The sequence below is a fragment of the Bombina bombina genome, chromosome 6 (genome assembly GCF_027579735.1).
Source record: "Bombina bombina isolate aBomBom1 chromosome 6, aBomBom1.pri, whole genome shotgun sequence".
Lineage (NCBI taxonomy): Eukaryota > Metazoa > Chordata > Amphibia > Anura > Bombinatoridae > Bombina > Bombina bombina.
The window spans coordinates 283,339,415-283,363,762 of record NC_069504.1 but is presented as its reverse complement, the minus strand read 5'-3'; the positions used below and the strand labels follow the sequence as shown (position 1 = coordinate 283,363,762).

Genomic DNA, 24,348 nt, shown 5'->3' with positions numbered 1-24,348 from the left:
GCTCCTTTTTAGAAGAAGGATTAGGACAATGAAGAAACAATAATGTCCTGATTAATATTCTTGTTGGAAACAACCTTAGGAAGAAAACCAGGTTTGCACGTAACACTACCTTATCGGAATGAAAAATAAGGTAAAGAGAATCACATTGTAATGCTGAAAGCTCAGAAACTCTGCGAGCAGAAGAAGTAGCAACCAAAAATAAAACTTTCCAAGATAACAATTTAATATCCATGGAATGCATAGGTTCAAGCAGAACCCCTTGAAGAACCTTAAGAACTAAAATCAAACTCCAAGGAGGAGCAATAGGTCTAAACCCAGGCCTGATACTAGTCAGAGCCTGACAAAAGGATTGAACATCTGGAATATCTGCCAGACGTTTGTGTAGCAAAAGAGATAAAGCAGAGAACTGTCCCTTTAAGGAACTAGCTGATAATCTTTTCTCCAATCCATCTTGGAGAAAGGATAAAATCCTAGGAATCCTAATCTTACTCCATGAGTAGCCCTTGGATTCGCACCAATAAAGATATTTACGCCATATCTTATGGTAAATCTTTCTAGTAACAGGCTTACGTGCCTGGATCAAGGTATCAATGACCGAATCAGAGAACCCTCGCTTAGAGAAAATCAAGCGTTAAATCTCCAAGCATTCAGCTGCAGAGAAATTAGATTTGGATAATGGAAGGGTCACTGAATTAGAAGGTCCTGCCTCAATGGAAGCTTCCACGGCGGCAGAGAGGACATGTCCACTAGATCGGCATACCAAGTCCTGCGAGGCCACGCAGGAGCGATGAGAAACACCGAAGCCCTCTCCTGATTGGCTCAAGCATCACCGGGGCAGGAGAGCAAACAGCGGAAACACACAAGCTAGGTTGAACGACCAAGGCACTGTCAAGGCATCTATCAGTTCGGCCTGAGGATCCCTGACCTGGATCCATATCTCGGGATCTAGGCATTCTGACGAGATGTCATAAGATCCAGTTCCGGTCTGCTCCATCTGAGAATCAGGATGGCAAAGACCTCCGGGTGGAGTTCCCATTCCCCCGGAAGAAACGTCTGTCTGTTCAAAAAATCCGCTACCCAGTTGTCCACTCCTGGGATGTAGATTGCTGACAGATAACAAGAGTGAGCCTCCGCCCACCGAATTATCTTGGATACTTCTGTCATCGCTAAGGAACTCCTTGTTCCTCCCTAATGATTAATGTAAGCCATAGTCGTGATGTTGTCCAACTGGAATCTAATGAATTCGGCCAAAGCCTGAATTGCATTGAATATTGCTCTCAACTCCAGAATGTTGATGGGAAGAAGAGACTCCGACCGAGCCCACACCCCCTGAGCCATCAGGGAATTCCAGACTGCACCCCATCCTAATAGGCTGGTGTCCGTTGTCACTATCACCCATGAGGGTCTGCGGAACCATGTCCCTTGGGACAGATTATCCGGCGACAACTATCAACGAAGAGAGTTCCTGTGCATTTCAAATTCCCCAGTCAGTTCCCATTGTTATCTTAATAAAAACAGTGGAACAGTAATTGAAGAAACTAAAACTAACACATCACTCTGCCTCTTCCTATCACTAACACAGGCAAAAAGAATGAGTGGAGTGGGAGGGAAGGGAGGAGCTATGTATACAGCTCTGCTGTGGTGCTCTTTGCCTCCTCCTGCTGACCAGGAGGCGATATCCCATAAGTAAGGATGAAATCCGTGGACTCGTCATATCTTGTAAAAGAAATAGCATGCTCTATCTGAATTACCCAACTTTAATTTTGACTACCCTATCCCTTTAAATTTTAATGGAATAAAAAAACATGCTGTAAAACATAAATGTAATCTATTAGTGAAGGTAGCATTAGAACATGTAAAGGGACCGTACACTGTAAAATTCCTTTTCTATTAATGTATTTTTAAGGACTGCAGAGTATAAAATGAGAAATTGCATTTTCAGGTTTATTTGTGTATATGAAGTAGCTGGTTTTGTGCTTTTAAACCACGGCCTATTACAATGGGTTGAACTTAAAGGGACACTGAACCAAATTATTTCTTTCGCGATTCAGATAGAGCATGCAATTTTAAGCAACTTTCTAATTTACTCCTATTATCAAATTTTCTTTATTCTCTTGGTATTTTTATTTGAAATGCAAGAATGTAAGTTTAGATGCCGGCCCATTTTTGGTGAACAATCTTGGTTGTCCTTGCTGATTGGTGGTAAAATTCATCCACCAATAAAAAAAGTGCTGTCCAGAGTTCTGAACCAAGAAAAAAAGCTTAGATGCCTTCTTTTTCAAATAAAGATAGCAAGAGAACAAAGAAAAATTAATAATGGGAGTAAATTAGAAAGTTGCTTAAAATTGCATGCTCTATCGGAATCACAAAAGAAACATTTTTGGTTCAGTGTCCCTTTAAAGTAATAACAGATCTCATTATGTTATCGCTTGGTGTACACACACTTGCTTCCTTATCTTAAATTTGTCTGGAAAACCAAAGCTCAATACTTAGAGAGTACAATGGAAAATTAACATGTTTTTACTTAACTATCCTGTACCCCACTGGGAGTGTCATTTCTTCTGCTGGCTTATCAACAGCCTAGACTTCAGTATAAAAATGTTCAGTAAAGCAGGGGATACCACAGGCTAAATCAGCTATTTCAAATGCTGAAATAGGAGTAAAGGATCTACTTGTAAACAATTTAGCAAATAAAATGGATCATTGGGAATAATTTAACGGTGAGAAAATTTTTGGGTGAACTGTCCTTTTAACAAAAACATATTTCTGAATCTTCCCCAGTGATTGCTTAGAGCAGTGCAAAAACATAATTTATGCTTACCTGATAAATTTATTTCTCTTGTGATGTATCGAGTCCACGGATTCATCCTTACTTGTGGGATATTCTCCTTCCCTACAGGAAGTGGCAGAGAGAGCACCCACAGCAGAGCTGTCTATATAGCTCCTCCCTTAGCTCCACCCCCCAGTCATTCGACCGAAGGCTAGGAAGAAAAAGGAGAAACTATAGGGTGCAGTGGTGACTGAAAGTTTAAAAATAAAAATATATATATATGCCTGTCTCAATAAACAGGGCGGGCCGTGGACTCGATACATCACAAGAGAAATAAATTTATCAGGTAAGCATAAATTATGTTTTGATCAAAAAATAGCTGTGAAGTAAGAACAGCGCAGGAGAACCGAGATTCAAGATAAATTATGTTTTCTCTTGTAAGATGTATCGAGTCCACAGATTCATCCTTACTTGTGGGAAACCAATACCAAAGCTTTAGGACACGGATGAAGGGAGGGACAAGACAGGGACCTTAAACGGAAGGCACCACTGCTTGTAGAACCTTTCTCCCAAAAATAGCCTCCGAAGAAGCAAAAGTATCGAATTTGGAAAATTTGGAAAAAGTATGAAGCGAAGACCAAGTCGCCGCTTTACAAATCTGTTCAACAGAAGCCTCATTTTTAAAAGCCTATGTGGAAGCCACAGCTCTAGTAGAATGAGCAGAAATTCTTTCAGGAGGCTGCTGTCCAGCAGTCTCATAGGCCAAACGGATGATGCTTTTCAGCCAAAAGGAAAGAGAGGTAGCCGTAGCCTTTTGACCTCTCCGCTTACCAGAATAAACAACAAACAATGAAGATGTTTGACAGAAATCTTTGGTTGCTTGTAAGTAGAACTTTGTTGCACAATCTCGATGTGGTTTGTACTTTAGACGTTCCTTCTTTGATGAAGGATTAGGATACAGTGAAGGAACAACAATCTCTTGATTGATATTCTTATTAGAAACAACCTTAGGAAGAAACCCAGGTTTGGTACGCAAAACCACCTTATCTGCATGGAAAATAAGATAAGGGGAATCACACTGTAAAGCAGATAGCTCAGAAATTCTTTGAACCGAAGAGATAGCAACTAAAAACAAAACTTTCCAAAATAGAAGTTTAATATCTATGGAATGCATAGGTTCAAACGGAACCCCTTGAAGAACTTTAAGAACTAAGTCTAGGCTCCAAGGCGGAGCAACAGGCCTAAATACAGTCTTAATTCTGACCAAAGCTTGACTAAAAGCTTGAACGTCTGGGACATCTGCCAGACGTTTGTGTAGTAGAATAGACAAAGCAGATATTTGCCCTTTTAGAGAATTATCTGATAATCCCTTCTCCAAACCTTCTTGGAGAAAAGACAATATTCTAGGAATCCTAATCTTACTCCACGAGTAACCTTTGGATTCACACCAATAAAGATATTTGCGCCAAATCTTATGATAGATCTTCCTGGTGACAGGTTTTCTAGCCTGAATCAGGGTATCAATGACCGACTCAGAGAACCCACGCTTTGATAGAATCAGGTGTTCAATCTCCAAGCAGTCAGACGCAGAGAAACTAGATTTGGAAGCGTGAACGGACCTTGGATTAGAAGGTCCCGCCTCATTGGCAGGGTCCACGGTGGAACCGAGGACATGCCCACTAGGTCTGCATACCAAGTCCTGCGTGGCCACGTAGGTGCTATCAGAATCACCAAAGCTCTCTCCTGCTTGATTCTGGCAACCAGTTGTGGGAGGAGAGGAAACGGTGGAAATACGTAGGCCAGATTGAAGGACCAAGGCACTGCTAGAGCAGTACCGCCTTGGGATCCCGGGACCTGGACCCATAACGAGGAAGTTTGGCATTCTGACGAGACGCCATCAGATCCTTTCTGATGTGCCCCATAGCTGAATCAGCTGAGCAAATACCTCCGGATGGAGTTCCCACTCCCCCGGATGAAAAGTCTGACGACTTAGAAAATCCGCCTCCCAGTTCTCTACTCCTGGGATGTGGATTGCTGACAGATGGAAAGAGTGATCCTCTGCCCATCGGATTATTTTAATTACCTCCATCATCGCTAGAGAACTCCTTGTTCCTCCTTGATGATTGATATAAGCTACAGTCGTGATGTTGTCCGACTGAAACCTGATGAATTTGGCTGCAGCAAGCTGAGGCCACGCCTGAAGCGTCTTGAATATCGCTCTCAGTTCTAGAATGTTTATCGGAAGAAGAGATTCCTCCCGAGACCATAAGCCCTGTGCTTTCAGGGAGTTCCAGACTGCACCCCAGCCTAGCAGGCTGGCATCTGTCGTTACAATGAGCCACTCTGGCCTGTGGAAGTACATTCCCTGAGACAAATGGTCCTGAGACAACCACCAGAGAAGAGAATCTCTGGTCTCCTGGTCCAGATGCAGTTGAGGAGATAAATCTGCATAACCCTTATTCCACTGTTTGAGCATGCATAGTTGCAGTGGTCTGAGGTGTAGGCAGGCAAAAGGAACTATGTCCATTGCCGCTACCATGAGTCAGATTACCTCCATACACTGAGCCACTGATGGCCGAGGAATGGAATGAAGAGTTCGGCAAGTGGTTAAGAGTTTTGATTTTCTGACCTCCGTCAGAAATATTTTCATTTCTACCGAATCTATCAGAGTCCCTAGAAAGGAAACTCTTGTAAGAGGGAAGAGAGAACTCTTTTTTATGTTCACCTTCCACCCGTGAGATCTCAGAAAAGCCAACACAATGTCCATGTGAGACTTGGCTAGCTGAAAAGTCGACGCCTGAATTAAGATGTCGTCTAGATAAGGCGCCACTGATATGCCCCGAGGTCGTAGAACCGCCAGAAGGGAACCTAGCACCTTTGTGAAAATTCTTGGAGCCGTGGCCAACCCGAAGGGAAGAGCCATAAACTGGTAATGCCTGCTTAGAAAGGCAAATCTGAGAAATTGATGATTTCTGTGAATAGGGATGTGTAGATACGCATCCTTTAAGTCCACGGTAGTCATATATTGACCCTCCTGGATCAGAGGCAGAATAGTCTGAATGGTCTCCATCTTGAATGATGGAACTTTGATGAACTTGTTTAGAATTTTGAGATCCAAGATTGGTCTGAAAGTTCCCTCTTTTTTGGGAACCACAAACAGGTTTGAGTAGAACCCTAGCCCCTGTTCCTCTTTTGGGACTGGGCGGATCACCCCCATGGTATGTAGATCTTCTACACAGCGTAAGAATGCCTCTCTCTTTGTCTGGTTTACAGACAATCGAGAAATATGAAATCTCCCCCTTGGAAGAGAGTCTTTGAATTCCAGAAGATATCCCTGGGACACAATTTCTAAAGCCCAGGGATCGTGAACATCTCTTGCCCAAGCCTGAGCGAAGAGAGAGAGTCTGCCCCCTACTAGATCCGGTCCCGGATCGGGGGCTACCCGTTCATGCTGTCTTAGAGGCAGCTGCAGGCTTCTTGGCCTGTTTACCCTTGTTCCAAGCCTGGTTAGGTCTCCAGACTGACTTGGATTGGGCAAAATTCCCCTCTTGCTTTGCAGCAGAGGAAGCTAAAACGGAACCACTCTTAAAGTTCCGAAAGGAACGAAAATTATTTTGTTTGGTCTTCATCTTATTTCATCTATCCTGAGGAAGGGCATGACCTTTCCCTCCAGTGATGTCTGAAATAATCTCTTTCAGTTCAGGCCCGAATAGGGTCTTTCCTTTGAAAGGGATGTTCAAAAGTTTAGATTTAGATGACACATCAGCAGACCAGGACCTAAGCCATAATGCCCTGCGTGCTAAAATGGAAAAACCTGAATTCTTTGCAGCTAATTTAGCCAGTTGAAATGCGGCATCTGTAATAAAAGAATTAGCCAACTTAAGGGCCTTGATTCTGTCCATAATCTCCTCTAATGGAGTCTCCATCTGAAGAGCCTCTTCTAGAGCCTCAAACCAGAAAGCAGCTGCAGTAGTTACAGGAACAATGCACGCAATAGGTTGGAGAGAAAAACCCTGATGAACAAAAATTTTCTTTAGGAGACCCTCAAATTTTTTATCCATAGGATCTTTGAAAGCACAACTGTCTTCGATAGGTATAGTTGTACGCTTAGAGTAGAAATAGCTCCCTCCACCTTAAGAACTGTCTGCCACGAGTCCCGCATGGTGTCAGATATGGGGAACATTTTCTTAAAAACAGGAGGGGGAGAGAACGGAATACCTGGTCTATCCCACTCCTTAGTAATAATATTCACAATCCTCTTAGAGACTGGAAAAACATCAGTGTAAACAGGAACCTCTAAGTATTTATCCATTTTACACAATTTCTCTGGAACCACTATAGGGTCACAATCATCTAGAGTCGCTAATTCCTCCCTGAGCAATAAGCGGAGGTGTTCAAGCTTAAATTTAAAGGCCGTCATATCAGAATCTGTCTGAGGAAGCGTATTTCCTGAATCAGAAATTTCTCCCTCAGATAACAAATCCCTCACCCCTACTTCAGAGCATTGTGAGGGCATATCAGATACGGCTACTAAAGCGTCAGACGGCTCAGCATTTTTCCTAAACCCAGAGCTGTCCCGCTTTCCTTGTAAACCAGGCAGTTTAGATAAAACCTCTGTGAGGGTTGTATTTAAACTGTGGCCATGAGGTACTTGGCGTCACTTGTGCGGGCGTTACTGGTTGTGACACTTGGGGAGAGCTAGATGGCGAACCCTCATTTACTTCTGATTGAGAATCATCTATTGCTCTATTTTTAAGTGCTAATATATGTTCTTTATAGACATATCAGTACAATTGGGACACATTCTAAGAGGGGGTTCCACAATGGCTTCCAAACATATTGAACAAGGATTTTCCTTGGTGTCAGACATGTTAAACAGGCTAGTAATGTAACAAGCAAGCTTGGAAAACACTGTAATCAAAGTAAATAACACTTAGAAATAAAACGGTACTGTGCCTTTAAGAGAAAAAAAAAGCTGCACAAATTCTGCAAAACAGTGTAAAAAAGCAGTAAACTTAACGAAATTTTTACAGTATCATCCTAAAGACTTAGTAACTTTTCACAGCTATGCAAATAAACAATTAACCCCTTAATGGCAAAACCAGATTGAAAAAACGTCAAAACTGGTAAAAAAGACTTTCAGCACCTTGCCACAGCTCTGCTGTGGCTCCTACCTGCCCTTCAGAACGATTTGTGGGGAAAACACTTCTTTTACAGCCCTCAAACACAGCAGGAACCTCAGGAGAAGCAGTTAGATGTCTCAGAGGAAAAGAAACTGCGCAACTGAGGCGCGAAAATAGGCCCCTCCCACCTCACTCGATGTTTTGAGGCCTATCAGAGAAACACCAGAGGGTCTCTTAATTAACCATGTGAGTTACAAAACTCAAAAACAAGCCACAATGACCCCTTTAGTCCCTTCAAAAAACGTTATAATTGCATCAGTCACTGAATAAACAAAAATGTTTTTTCCTAACAGTGTCACCAGTAACTAATGAGCCCTTCAAGCAAGCTGAAATTCCTATCAAAGTGTCTGAATACAGCTTACCCTTCCCTCATGGGGATATTGCCAGACTTTTCTAGAATTAACACAGTCTGTCTAGAAAAATATACACTGAACATACCTTAATGCAGCTTAGCCTGCAAACCGTTCTCCCAACTGAAGTTTTCCAGTACTCTTCAGCCCTTGTGAGAACAGCAGTGGATCTTTGTTACAAAATGCTAAGATCATCATCCTCCTTGCAGAAATCTTCATCCCTTTTCTGCCAGAGAGTAAATAGTACACACCGGTACCATTTAAAATAATAAACTTTTGCTTGAGAAATAAAAAACTAACATTTTTGTCACCACACAGCTCTTTGCCCTTCCTAGCAGTTAAGTAGGCAGAGAGAATGACTGGGGGTGGAGCTAAGGGAGGAGCTATATAGACAGCTCTGCTGTGGGTGCTCTCTCTGCCACTTCCTGTAGGGAAGGAGAATATCCCACAAGTAAGGATGAATCCGTGGACTCGATACATCTTACAAGAGAAAATTCATTAACATCTGGTCTCCGACTGGACACAGCAAGAAAGGTCACAATCATATTCAAGAGGGTGGTGTTTTCCCAGATTATTCTGAATTAGTAAAACCTTCAAAATCTTGCCACCAATAGGGACATTTGAAATACTATAAAATGTGTTGCGTGCACAGATCTTTTGCAATGCAGCTTTGATTATACACAAACAAATTTACTTTATGTCCCTATAATATTTATCATGTATGTTTCTATATGCAGACTACACAAGCTTGCAACAATTTAACAAAATATTTACAATCCTATTATTCAGATTTTCAATTACATATTGCTACATAATGCATTAGATTGTGTGTACACTTCTGCTAGAATGAAATGTAACTAATGCTTACAATCTTGCTTCATGCCAAGAGCAATACAGCGCTGTAGACGACAGTATTGACATCGGTTGCGATAGTGCTTGTTAATCACGCAATCTTTGGATCCCCTGCATGTATAAACCAAGTTTTTTCTGATGCTTCTTTTGAAGAACCCTTTGCAACCCTCACATGTAACAGCGCCATAATGCCGGCCTAAAAGACATTCATGTTAAAGAGGGTTATAAAAACATACAACACTTTTGCAAAATAAACTAGCACATATTCATTTCAATATTTAAATCATCATATGAAATTATGCCACAGCCTATAAACCTAACAATCCCATAAACTAAGTCAAAGGTGATTATTTGCATATTATGGCTTATTCAGAAATGGATGACAATGTGGGTCACAAACAGCGGGCAATTAAATACAAGTAAGTGACATCAGAAACAAGAAAAGAGATGTGTATTCCACAAGTAAACCAAACTTTTCATTAGTAACCTATTTAATCCTATACCGTGTATGAGGCATTCTGGAAACATGAATGTGTATCTGCTTGTTGGTTTATATGAACATTACCAATATCATTTCATTATCTCCCTTTTCAAACTTTTAATGCCCCACACTTTTTTCCCTGCAACATGCCAAACAGTGATTGCTAAGATTATTGCACTGTGTATGTGTATCTGTCCGTAACAGACCACAGCACATGATACAAGATGACAGTTTAAAAATGACAGTAAACACATTGAAATTATAATATAAAATGTTTAATTATGCTTTGATAACAAAATAACTGTGGCTATCTGGGAAAGCAAGTACAGATTGGCACCACCAAATAATGCAAGTGGTTTTAGGAGTTTGGCTATTGCAGCAAAAAGGGTGTGATCAATTACAAAATGTATACACTCACCTAATATGTTAATTCATTGTAGAAAAGGCATGTAACTACAAGGTGTATACTGTCCCTTTAATTGCAGATAATATTTTTTTGCCACAACAAGGTTTGGTTACCTCTGAAAATTGTGGCTTCAGAGCTGAAAAAGCACACTGCAGTCATATCAAGGCTACTAACTCTGCTACATATATTCCCTAATTGGCTTTACCAGATAAGAACTGTGAGACAATGCCCTTTAATCTAGCATAATGACCTTGGCTAGCCTTGTCAGCTGCAGGCTGAAAGAGCAGTGACTGGCCTTTCAAATTAGGGGGGTCACCAGTTCCTCTAGCACAAACAGGGGAAGATAGGGGTACTGTTACAGCTTCTCTCCCGTCAGGGTTAACAACACATTTAAGTCCAGCTGATGGTTATTACCGCATTGAGGGCAATCACTTGTATCTTACAGGAGTATGCAACCCCTCGTAAAAGAGGGAAATATTTTCTTTGAAAAAGGTGGTCCCTCTCCCTCTAATTTTCACTTGGTCACCATGGTAATGGTGATCACCTGCCACAAATATGTGGAGTGTTTGACGAAGGGACACCTTTAGAGCCTCTATTCACCCTTATAAAACACAGAGAGGTATTAGACTTAAAACTGATCAAATATTTGTTTGCTTAAATATCTTATATCTACTCATTTCCTACATAAACTGCAAAATGGTGCATAGTGCGCAAAATAATACATTTTATCTTCTCATTTTCAGATATGAATTGTTATTGAAAAAATATAGATCTAAAATCCTATATTTTGATGTTTTGTGAAGGTGAATGATGCCAAATATGGGACAACACATTGGTATTTCTATACAATAGTTATTTTCTAAAACTGCTTGGTCTGCTTCAAAAAAAAAGAAAAAAAAGAAGAAGAGGTATACATTTGTGCGGGTACATCAGAGAAAAATAAGAAATCTATGTTTAAATGTAATGAGGGCCAAACAACTAAAAAAGAAGCTCCAGCGCAGTGCTGTTAAAATGACTCTGCAGCAAAGAGGCTAAAAACTATAATATTTTCAACATGAAAAAATAACTTTCACATTAAAGAAGAACACATTTATGTATGGTTTTATTTATCATCATTTTCATTAATCCACTTGCTTTTGAACATTGCCTTTGTATGTCGATGTGTTAATGTGTATTATATTCTATATTAGTTTACAGAATCTCCCCCAAAAGGGATTTAAATAACAGTGCTAATGTATATGGGCTGAATTAACGATTTTGAAATGTAGTTTATAGTTTCAGAACATACCTGAGGCTTTATCACCACATACTACACAGAGATCGACCACTGGTTTGTTTAAACTCGGATCCACACACTGGGATTCTGATAGTATCTGCAAAACAGCAATGAGTGTCATCACACAGAAAAGTAAATACTCAAATAAATAGAGATTAGTCAATATACAGTACAAACTCTTCCCATTTAAATATCTCTAGTTGTTCCTAACACTCCATTGAAGTTTTTACATTGAATTTTTGGGTATCTCTCACCCATCTTTAGGTCAGTGCATATTTTGTCACTTATAGTATTAACTTTTGAAAGGGACACTAAAATTAAAATAAACTTTCATAATTTGCAAAGATCATGCACTTTTAAAAAAAACTTTATTATTTTCTTCCATTATACAATTCTGCACAGTCTTTTTATATACACACTTTCGGAGACACTAGCTCCTACTGAGCATGTGCACAAGCTCACAGGGTATACGTATACTAATCTGTGATTGGTTGATGGCTGTCACATGATACAAGGGGCCGGCAAACACAGAAAATAAATACATTTGTCAGGAAAAAAAATCTACTGCTTATTTGAAATAGATTTATTAAAATTATATTGCATTGTCTTTTTATTATGCACTTGTTAATTATGCAATGCTGCTGTATTTAGTGGTCCCTTAATTAACGGATAGAAAACTGTTCATAGCTCTGTAAATGTATAAGAGCTGAATCCTTTGTAGAAGGACTTGCCATTATTGTAATAATTTACTCACTTATAACTTTATAATAAAACACATAGATTAAGGTTAGACATAATAAAGCTGTGTAGGAAACCTGCAAGTGATGTTGTGCATTTACAGTAGGGACGTTTTCCTCTATTTATCTTCAACTTACAATCTAACTTCGCAAAACAGAAAACGGTTTCATGTTCGATCAAGCACAAGTCCTCACTGATGGTTCATTTGTTTTACGGCACCTTGAAGAATTAAACTAAGACTTTAGCTTTTCTTAAACTATTTGAGTTCCCAGATTACCATCCATTAAAATATTGCAAATTCAGACTTCAAATACAATGGGCGTTGATCCCATAGTTTGAAATTCTAGCTATTGGCCTTGGTCAGGATCAAAAATCCTACCAATATGGTGTGATGACTAACACCACAAAATATATAAAAAAGTGCATTAATTGATCACTGGATCACTGGATAAGCACAGGGGACAAAATATACTCATTTCTACTTTATCTTCTTTCTTCTTTCTTATTATCCTTCCATAGATATTGGCAATTTAAAGGGACACTGTAGTCAACTTGTTTCTTGGATGGCATTTAAAAACAGAATTTATGCTTACCTGATAAATTACTTTCTCTTACGGTGTATCCAGTCCACGGATTCATCCTTACTTGTGGGATATTCTCAATCCCTACAGGAAGTGGCAAAGAGAGCACACAGCAGAGCTGTCCATTTAGCTCACCTCAGGCTCCGCCCCCCCAGTCATTCGACCGACGGTTAGGAGAAAAAGGAGAAACTATAGGTTGCAGTGGCGACTGTAGTTTACTAAAATAAATTTCAACCTGACTTAATTGCCAGGACGGGCCGTGGACTGGATACACCGTAAGAGAAAGTCATTTATCAGGTAAGCATAAATTCTGTTTTCTCTTACATGGTGTATCCAGTCCACGGATTCATCCTTACTTGTGGGATACCAATACCAAAGCTTTAGGACACGGATGAAGGGAGGGAACAAGTCAGGTAACCTAAACGGAAGGCACCACTGCTTGCAAAACCTTTCTCCCAAAAATAGCCTCCGAAGAAGCAAAAGTATCGAATTTGTAAAATTTGGCAAATGTATGCAGTGAAGACCAAGTCGCTGCCTTACAAGTCTGTTCAACAGAAGCCTCATTCTTGAAAGCCCATGTGGAAGCCACAGCTCTAGTGGAATGAGCTGTAATTCGTTCAGGAGGCTGCTGTCCAGCAGTCTCATAAGCCAATCGGATGATGCTTTTCAGCCAGAAGGAAAAAGAGAGGTAGCAGTCGCTTTCTGACCTGTCCTTTTACCAGAATAGACAACAAACAAGGATGATGTTTGTCTGAAATCTTTAGTTTCTTTTAAACAAAATTTTAAAGCACGAACCACATCAAGATTGTGTAACAGTCGTTCCTTCTTAGAAACTGGATTAGGGCACAGAGAAGGAACAATGATTTCCTGGTTAATATTCTTATTAGAAACCACTTTTGGAAGGAAACCAGGTTTGGTACGCAAAACAACCTTATCTGCATGGAACACCAGATAGGGTGAATTACACTGCAAAGCAGACAATTCAGAAACTCTTCGAGCAGAAGAAATAGCTACCAAAAACAAATCTTTCCAAGATAATAACTTAATATCTATGGAATGCAAAGGTTCAAACGGAACCCCTTGAAGAACTGAAAGAACTAAATTTAGACTCCATGGAGGAGCCACAGGTCTGTAGACAGGCTTGATTCTAACTAGGGCCTGTGCAAACGCCTGAACGTCTGGTACAGCTGCCAGACGCTTGTGTAACAGGATAGACAGAGCAGATATCTGTCCCTTTAAGGAACTAGCTGACAAACCTTTCTCCAAACCTTCTTGGAGAAAAGACAATATCCTTGGAATCCTAACCTTACTCCACGAGTAACCTTTGGATTCGCACCAACAAAGATATTTCCGCCATATCTTATGGTAAATTTTCCTGGTGACAGGCTTTCTAGGCTGGATCAGAGTATCTATAACTGATTCAGAGAACCCACGCTTAGCTAGAATTAAGCGTTCAATCTCCAAGCAGTCAGTTGCAGAGAAACTAGATTTGAATGCTTGAACGGACCTTGAATTAGAAGATCCTGCCTCAATGGCAGTTTCCATGGTGGAGCCGATGACATGTCCACTAGGTCTGCATACCAAGTCCTGCGTGGCCACGCAGGCGCTATCAGAATTACTGAAGCCTTCTCCTGTTTGATTCTGGCTACTAGCCGAGGGAGAAGAGGAAACGGTGGAAAGACATAAGCTAGACTGAATGACCAAGGCGCTACTAAAGCATCTATCAATGCCGCCTTGGGATCCCTGGATCTGGATCCGTAAAAGGGAAGTTTGGTGTTCTGACGGGACGCCATCAGATCCAATTCTGGAATGCCCCATAGCTGGGTTAGCTGAGCAAAGACCTCCGGGTGGAGTTCCCACTCCCCCGGATGGAAAGTCTGACGACTCAGATAATCCGCCTCCCAGTTGTCTACTCCTGGGATGTGAATTGCAGATAGATGGCAGCAGTGATCCTCCGCCCATTTGATGATCTTGGTTACTTCCTTCATCGCTAGGGAACTCTTTGTTCCTCCCTGATGATAGATGTACGCTACAGTCGTGATGTTGTCCGACTGAAATCTGATGAATTTGGCCTCCGCTAGTTGAGGCCATGCCTGGAGCGTATTGAATATCGCTCTCAGTTCCAAAATGTTTATCGGGAGAAGAGATTCTTCCCGAGACCATAGACCCTGAGCTTTCAGGGAGTCCCAGACCGCACCCCAGCCTAACAGACTGGCATCGGTCGTAACAATGATCCACTCCGGCCTGCGGAAACTCATTCCCTAAGACAGGTGATCCTGAGACAACCACCAGAGAAGAGAGTCTCTGGTTTTCTGGTCCATTTGTATTTGAGGAGACAAATCTGCATAATCCCCATTCCACTGTTTGAGCATGCACAGTTGCAGTGGTCTTAGATGAATTCGGGCAAAAGGGACTATGTCCATTGCCGCAACCATTAGACTGATTACCTCCATGCACTGAGCCACAGAAGGCCGAGGAATGGAATGAAGAACTCGGCAAGTATTCAAAAGTTTTGGACTTCCTGACTTCTGTCAGAAAGATTTTCATTTCTACCGAGTCTATTAGTGTTCCCAGGAAGGGAACCCTTGTGAGCGGGGACAGAGAACTTTTTTCTACGTTCACCTTCCACCCGTGAGACCTTAGAAAGGCCAGAACAATGTCCGTATGAGCCTTTGCTCTGTGAAAAGACGATGCCTGTATTAAGATGTTGTCTAGGTAAGGTGCTACTGCAATGCCCCGCGGTCTTAGTACCGCTAGAAGGGACCCTAGCACCTTTGTGAAAATTCTGGGAGCGGTGGCCAACCCGAAAGGAAGGGCCACGAACTGGTAATGCGTGTCCAGAAAGGCGAACCTTAGGAACTGATGATGATCTTTGTGGAAAGGAATATGTAGGTACGCATCCTTTAGATCCACGGTAGTCATATATTGACCTTCCTGGATCATCGGCAAGATTGTCCGAATAGTTTCCATTTTGAAAGATGGAACTCTGAGGAATTTGTTTAGAATTTTTAGATCTAGGATTGGCCTGAAAGTTCCTTCCTTTTTGGGAACTACAAACAGGTTTGAGTAAAATCCCAGCCCTTGTTCTGCAATTGGAACTGGGTGTATCACTCCCATCTTTAGAAGATCTTCGACACAGCGTAAGAACGCCTGTTTCTTTATCTGGTCTGAAGACAAACGAGAAATGTGGAACCTTCCCCTTGGGGGAGAGTCCTTGAATTCTAGAAGATACCCCTGAGCAACAATTTCTAATGCCCAGGGATCTGGAACGTCTCTTGCCCAAGCCTGAGCAAAGAGAGAAAGTCTGCCCACTACTAGATCCGGTCCCAGATCGGGGGCTACCCCTTCATGATGTCTTGGCAGCAGGCGCAGGCTTCTTGGCCTGTTTACCCTTATTCCAGCCCTGCAAGGGTTTCCAGGTTGCTTTAGGCTGGGAAGCGTTACCCTCTTGCTTAGCGGCAGCAGAGGTTGAAGCAGGTCCGCTCCTGAAGTTGCGAAAGGAGCGAAAATTAGCCTTGTTTTTGGCCTTGAACGGTCTATCCTGCGGGAGGGCATGACCCTTCCCCCCAGTGATATCCGCGATAATTTCTTTCAACTCGGGACCAAAAAGGGTCTTTCCTTGAAAGTAATGTTTAGTAATTTTGTTTTGGACGACACGTCAGTCGACCATGATTTGAGCCAAAGCGCTCTTCGCGCCATAATGGCAAAACCTGAATTTTTCGCCGCTAACTTAGCTAATTGGAAAACGGCATCAGTGATAAAAGAATTAGCCAGCTTTAAAGCGTGAATTCTATCCATGACTTCGTCATATGAAGTCTCCCTCTGGAGCGACTCCTCCAGCGCCTCAAACCAAAAAGCCGCTGCAGTAGTTACAGGAATAATGCAGGCAATTGGCTGGAGCAGGAAACCTTGCTGAACAAACATTTTCTTCAGCAAACCTTCCAATTTTTTATCCATAGGATCTTTGAAAGCACAGCTGTCCTCTATTGGTATAGTTGTACGCTTAGCAAGCGTTGAAACAGCTCCCTCTACCTTAGGGACCGTCTGCCACGCGTCCCGCCTGGGGTCGTTTATGGGGAACATTTTCTTAAAGATAGGGGGGGGACAAAGGGTACACCTGGTCTCTCCCACTCCTTAGTCACAATATCCGCCACCCTCTTTGGGATCGGAAACGCCTCAGTGTGTACAGGGACCTCTAAAAACCTGTCCATTTTACACAATTTTTCTGGGACCACCATGGGGTCACAATCATCCAGCGTAGCTAAAACCTCCTTAAGCAGGACGAGGAGGTGTTCCAGCTTAAATTTAAACGCTAAGGAATCTGACTCTGCCCGCTGAGAAACTTTTCCTGTGTCAGAAATTTCTCCCTCAGACAGGCCATCCCTCACTGCCACTTCAGAGTGTTGTGAGGGTACTACAGATAAATTATCCAAAGCTTCTGATTGCTCATCCTCTGTATTTAAAACTGAGCTATCGCGCTTTCTTGGAAAAAACAGAATTTATGTTTACCTGATAAATTACTTTCTCCAACGGTGTGTCCGGTCCACGGCGTCATCCTTACTTGTGGGATATTCTCTTCCCCAACAGGAAATGGCAAAGAGCCCAGCAAAGCTGGTCACATGATCCCTCCTAGGCTCCGCCTACCCCAGTCATTCGACCGACGTTAAGGAGGAATATTTGCATAGGAGAAACCATATGTTACCGTGGTGACTGTAGTTAAAGAAAATAAATTATCAGACCTGATTAAAAAAACCAGGGCGGGCCGTGGACCGGACACACCGTTGGAGAAAGTAATTTATCAGGTAAACATAAATTCTGTTTTCTCCAACATAGGTGTGTCCGGTCCACGGCGTCATCCTTACTTGTGGGAACCAATACCAAAGCTTTAGGACACGGATGAAGGGAGGGAGCAAATCAGGTCACCTAAATGGAAGGCACCACGGCTTGCAAAACCTTTCTCCCAAAAATAGCCTCAGAAGAAGCAAAAGTATCAAATTTGTAAAATTTAGAAAAAGTGTGCAGTGAAGACCAAGTCGCTGCCTTACATATCTGATCAACAGAAGCCTCGTTCTTGAAGGCCCATGTGGAAGCCACAGCCCTAGTGGAGTGAGCTGTGATTCTTTCAGGAGGCTGCCGTCCGGCAGTCTCATAAGCCAATCGGATAATGCTTTTAATCCAGAAGGAGAGAGAGGTAGAAGTTGCTTTTTGACCTCTCCGTTTACCAGAATAAACAACAAACAAAGACAAAGTTTGTCTGAAAACCTTAGTAGCTGCTAAGTAAAATTTGAGAGCACGAACTACATCCAAGTTGTGCAACAAACGTTCCTTCTTTGAAACTGGATTAGGACACAAAGAAGGCACAACTATCTCCTGGTTAATGTCTTTGTTAGAAACAACTTTTGGAAGAAAACCAGGTTTAGTACGCAAAACCACCTTATCTGCATGGAACACCAGATAAGGAGAAGAACACTGCAGAGCAGATAATTCTGAAACTCTTCTAGCAGAAGAAATTGCAACCAAAAACAAAACTTTCCAAGATAATAACTTAATATCAACGGAATGTAAGGGTTCAAACGGAACCCCCTGAAGAACTGAAAGAACTAGGTTGAGACTCCAAGGAGGAGTCAAAATTTTGTAAACAGGCTTGATTCTAACCAGAGCCTGAACAAAGGCTAGAACATCTGGCACAGCTGCCAGCTTTTTGTGAAGTAACACAGACAAGGCAGAAATCTGTCCCATCAAGGAACTTGCAGATAATCCTTTTTCCAATCCTTCTCGAAGGAAGGATAGACTCTTAGGAATCTTAACCTTGTCCCAAGGGAATCCTGCAGATTCACACCAACAGATATACCAAATTATGTGGTAATTTTCTGGTTACAGGCTTTCAGGCCTGAACAAGAGTATTAATAACAGAATCTGAGAACCCTCGCTTTGATAAGATCAAGCGTTCAATCTCCAAGCAGTCAGCTGGAGTGGGTCGAACGGACCTAGAACAAGAAGGTCTCGTCTCAAAGGTAGCTTCCATGGTGGAGCCGATGACATATTCACCAGATCTGCATACCAAGTCCTGCGTGGCCACGCAGGAGCTATCAAAATCACCGACGCCCTCTCCTGATTGATCCTGGCTACCAGCCTGGGGATGAGAGGAAACGGCGGGAACACATAAGCTAGTTTGAAGGTCCAAGGTGCTACTAGTGCATCCACTAGAGCCGCCTTGGGATCCCTGGATCTGTACCCGTAGTAAGGAACTCTGAAGTTCTGACGAGAGGCCATCAGATCCATGTCTGGAATGCCCCACGGTTGAGTGACTTGGGCAAAGATTTCCGGATGGAGTTCCCACTCCCCCGGATGCAATGTCTGACGACTCAGAAAATCCGCTTCCCAATTTTCCACTCCTGGGATGTGGATAGCAGACAGGTGGCAGGAGTGAGACTCCGCCCATAGAATGATTTTGGTCACTTCTTCCATCGCTAGGGAACTCCTTGTTCCCCCCTGATGGTTGATGTATGAACTTGGCCCTCGCTAGCTGAGGCCAAGCTTTGAGAGCATTGAATATCGCTCTCAGTTCCAGAATATTTATCGGTAGAAGAGATTCTACCCGAGACCAAAGACCCTGAGCTTTCAGGGATCCCCAGACCGCGCCCCAGCCCATCAGACTGGCGTCGGTCGTGACAATGACCCACTCTGGTCTGCGGAAGGTCATCCCTTGTGACAGGTTGTCCAGGGACAGCCACCAACGGAATGAGTCTCTGGTCCTCTGATTTACTTGTATCTTCGGAGACAAGTCTGAATAGTCCCCATTCCACTGACTGAGCAGGAACAGTTGTAATGGTCTTAGATGAATGCGCACAAAAGGAACTATGTCCATTGCCGCTACCATCAAACCTATCACTTCCATGCACTGCGCTATGGAAGGAAGAGGAACGGAATGAAGTATCCGACAAGAGTCTAGAAGTTTTGTTTTTCTGGCTTCTGTCAGAAAAATCCTCATTTCTAAGGAGTCTATTATAGTTCCCAAGAAGGGAACCCTCGTTGACGGAGATAGAGAACTCTTTTCCACGTTCACTTTCCATCCGTGAGATCTGAGAAAGGCCAGGACAATGTCCGTGTGAGCCTTTACTTGAGGAAGGGACGACGCTCGAATCAGAATGTCGTCCAAGTAAGGTACTACAGCAATGCCCCTTGGTCTTAGCACCGCCAGAAGGGACCCTAGTACCTATGAGAAAATCCTAGGAGCAGTGGCTAATCCGAAAGAAAACGCCACGAACTGGAAATGCTTGTCCAGGAATTCAAACCTTAGGAACCGATGATGTTCCTTGTGGATAGGAATATGTAGATACGCATCCTTGAAATCCACCTTGGTCATGAATTGACCTTCCTGGATGGAAGGAAGAAGTGTTCGAATGGTTTCCATCTTGAACGATGGAACCTTGAGAAACTTGTTCAAGATCTTGAGATCTAAGATTGGTCTGAACGTTCCCTCTTTTTTGGGAACTATGAACAGATTGGAGTAGAACCCCATCCCTTGTTCTCCTAATGGAACAGGATGAATCACTCCCATTTTTAGCAGGTCTTCTACCCAATGTAAGAATGCCTGTCTTCTTATGTGGTCTGAAGACAACTGAGACCTGTGGAACCTCCCCCTTGGAGGAAGCCCCTTGAACTCCAGAGAATAACCTTGGGAGACTATTTCTAGCGCCCAAGGGTCCAGAACATCTCTTGCCCCAGCCTGAGCGAAGAGAGAGAGTCTGCCCCCCACCAGATCCGGTCCCGGATCGGGGGCCCGCATTTCATGCTGTCTTGGTAGCAGTGGCAGGTTTCCTGGCCTGCTTTCCTTTGTTCCAGCCTTGCATAGGTCTCCAGGCTGGATTGGCTTGAGAAGTATTACCTTCCTGCTTAGAGGACGTAGCCCTTGGGGCTGATCCGTTTCTGCGAAAGGGACGAAACTTAGGTTTATTTTTGGTCTTGAAAAGACCTATCCTGAGGAAGGGCGTGGCCCTTGCCCCCAGTGATATCAGAGATAATCTCTTTCAAGTCAGGGCCAAAGAGTGTTTTCCCCTTGAAAGGAATGTCAAGCAATTTGTTCTTGGAAGACGCATCCGCTGCCCAAGATTTTAACCAAAGCGCTCTGCGCCACAATAGCAAACCCAGAATTTTTTCGCCGCTAACCTAGCCAATTGCAAGGTGGCGTCTAGGGTGAAAGAATTAGCCAATTTAAGAGCACGAATTCTGTCCATAATCTCCTCATAAGAAGAAGAATTACTAATAATCGCCTTTCCTAGCTCATCAAACTAGAAACACGCGGCTGCAGTGACAGGGACAATGCATGCAATTGGTTGTAGAAGGGAACCTTGCTGAACAAACATCTTTAGCAGACCTTCTAATTTTTTATCCATAGGATCTTGGAAAGCACAACTATCTTCTATGGGTATAGTGGCGCGCTTGTGTAGAGTAGAAACCGCCCCCTCGACCTTGGGGACTGTCTGCCATCAGTCCTTTCTGGTGTCGACTATAGGAAAACAATTTTATAAATATGGGGGGAGGTACTAAAGGTATACCGGGCCTGTCCCATTCTGTACTAACAATGTACGCCACCCGCTTGGATATAGGAAAAGCTTCGGGGGGCCCCGGGGCCTCTAAGAACTTTTCCATTTTACATAGTGGTTCTGGAATGACCAGATAATCACAATCATCCAAATTGGATAACACCTCCTTAAGCAGAGCGCGGAGATGTTCCAACTTAAATTTAAAAGTAATCACATCAGGTTCAGCTTGTTGAGAAATGTTTCCTGAATCTGAAATTTCTCCCTCAGACAAAACCTCCCTGACCCCCTCAGACTGGTGTAGGGGCCCTTCAGAAACCATATCATCAGCGTTCTCATGCTCTACAGAATTTTCTAAAACAGAGCAGTCGCGCTTTCACTGATAATTGGGCATATTGGCTAAAATGTTTTTGATAGAATTATCCATTACAGCCGTTAAATGTTGCATAGTAAGGAGTATTGGCGCACTAGATGTACTAGGGGCCTCCTGTATGGGCAAGACTGGTGTAGACGAAGGAGGGGATGATGCAGTACCATGCTTACTCCCCTCACTTGAGGAATCATCTTGGGCATCATTTTTACTAAATTTTTTTATGACATAAAATACATATAGTTAAATGAGAAGGAACCTTGGTTTCCCCACAGTCAGAACACAATCTATCTGGTAGTTCAGACATGTTAAACAGGCATAAACTTGATAACAAAGCACAAAAAACGTTTTAAAATAAAACCGTTACTGTCACTTTAAATTTTAAACTAAACACACTTTATTACTGCAATTGCGAAAAAGTATGAAGGAATTGTTCAAAATTCACCAAAATTTCACCACAGTGTCTTAAAGCCTTAAAAGTATTGCACACCAAATTTGGAAGCTTTAACCCTTAAAATAACGGAACCGGAGCCGTTTTTATATTTAACCCCTTTACAGTCCCTGGAATCTGCTTTGCTGAGACCCAACCAAGCCCAAAGGGGAATACGATACCAAATGATGCCTTCAGAAAGACCTTTCTATGTATCAGAGCTCCACACACATGCAGCTGCATGCCATGCTGTCCTCAAAAACAAGTGCGCCATACCGGCGCGAAAATGAGGCTCTGACTATGATTAGGGAAAGCCCCTAAAGAATAAGGTGTCAAAAACAGTGCCTGCCGATATAATCATATCAAAATACCCAGAATAAATGATTCCTCAAGGCTAAATATGTGTTAATAATGAATCGATTTAGCCCAGAAAAAGTCTACAGTCTTAATAAGCCCTTGTGAAGCCCTTATTTACTATCTTAATAAACATGGCTTACCGGATCCCATAGGGAAAATGACAGCTTCCAGCATTACATCGTCTTGTTAGAATGTGTCATACCTCAAGCAGTAAGAGACTGCCCACTGTTCCCCCAACTGAAGTTAATTGCTCTCAACAGTCCTGTGTGGAACAGCCATGGATTTTAGTTACGGTGCTAAAATCATTTTCCTCATACAAACAGAAATCTTCATCTCTTTTCTGTTTCTGAGTAAATAGTACATACCAGCACTATTTTAAAATAACAAACTCTTGATTGAATAATAAAAACTACAGTTAAACACTAAAAAACTCTAAGCCATCTCCGTGGAGATGTTGCCTGTACAACGGCAAAGAGAATGACTGGGGTAGGCGGAGCCTAGGAGGGATCATGTGACCAGCTTTGCTGGGCTCTTTGCCATTTCCTGTTGGGGAAGAGAATATCCCACAAGTAAGGATGACGCCGTGGACCGGACACACCTATGTTGGAGAAACTGGCAGTTTGGATAAAAATGCTGCAAGGGAATTATCCATTACTGCTGCTAATTGTTGTAAAGTAATAGGGGCCAATGCGCTAGAGGTACTAGGCATCGCTTGCGCGGGCGTAACTGGTGTTGACACATGGGGAGAGGAAGAAGGACTATCCACGTTACCTTCCATTAAAGAATCATCTTGGGCTACATCTGTAAGTGTCACTGCATGGTCTTTAAAATGCTTAGATGCTTTAGCACACTTTAAACACAAATGCAATGGGGGTACCGCCATGGCTTTTAAACACAAAGAACAGGGTCTATCTGAAGGCTCAGAAATGTTTGACAGACTTAGACAGCACTACAATACAGTAAAAAACACTTTTTGAAAAAACGTTACTGTGCCTTTAAATAATAAAAAGCACACACTTTTTTACCAAATCACCAAAAAACATCCGATTTTTCACCACATGATCCTAATGCTTTGAAATGATTGCACACAAATTTTCAAATCAATTAACCCCTTATTGCCCAAACCGGAGCTAAATGAAGCAGGCTACCGGTTTAAAACACTACAGCACAGTGCCACAGTCTCTGCTGTGGCTTTACCTTCCTTAGGGATTATTTGTAGACGAAAATAAGCCTCCCTGGAGTCCTCCCTGCAATCTCTGGACTCTACACGTGAAGCTGCATGCAGCTGTCTTGTAAAACAACTGCGCAACTGAGGCGCGAAAATGAGGCCCCCTCCCTCTTCATTCCGGAGTTATGGGGCCTTCCTGAGACAGATTAGGTGTCTTACAATATGCCAGGCGTATTAAAACCCCAAAAAGTGTTCCAAACGTCTAAAACACTTGAACAAATATGAGATTATACTAATAAAGTAATCGATTTAGCCCATAACAGTGTCCACCAGTATTTAAGCCCTTAACCTAAGCCATCCTTCTATACTGAGTCTCAGAAAATGGCTTACCTTCTCCCATGGGGATTTCTGTCAGTCTTCTAGCATTACCAGGTCTTGTTAGAAAAAAATGACTAAGCATACCTGAAGCAGTTAAGCCTGCAAACTGTTCCCCCCAACTGAAGTTCTCCGGTACTCAACAGTCCTGTGTGGGAACAGCAATGGATTTTAGTTACAGCATGCTAAAATCTTTTTCCTCTCAGCAGAAATCTTCATCACTTTCTGCCTCAGAGTAAATAGTACAAACCGGCACTATTTTAAAATAACAAACTCTTGATTGAAGAAATAAAAACTACAAATCTAACACCACAAACTCTTTACCCTCCCGTGGAGATGCTACTTGTTAGAGCGGCAAAGAGAATGACTGGGGGGGCGGAGCCTGAGGGGAGCTATATGGACAGCTCTGCTGTGTGCTCTCTTTGACACTTCCTGTAGGGATTGAGAATATCCCACAAGTAAGGATGA

At 42.5% G+C, this 24,348-nt stretch overlaps 1 protein-coding gene across 2 annotated transcripts in view; it reads right to left on the bottom strand.

Moving 5' to 3' along the window:
* NR2C1 (nuclear receptor subfamily 2 group C member 1) overlaps window positions 1-24,348 on the bottom strand; it is a 164,546-nt gene that overhangs the window by 60,719 nt on the left and 79,479 nt on the right. For both annotated transcript variants that reach the window (XM_053716892.1, XM_053716893.1), the window contains 2 exons: window positions 11,331-11,415; window positions 9,172-9,351 (listed from right to left, as the gene is read on the bottom strand). In XM_053716892.1, coding sequence (XP_053572867.1) covers window positions 9,172-9,351; window positions 11,331-11,415 — 265 coding nt within the window. The remainder of the gene's footprint in view (window positions 1-9,171; window positions 9,352-11,330; window positions 11,416-24,348) is intronic.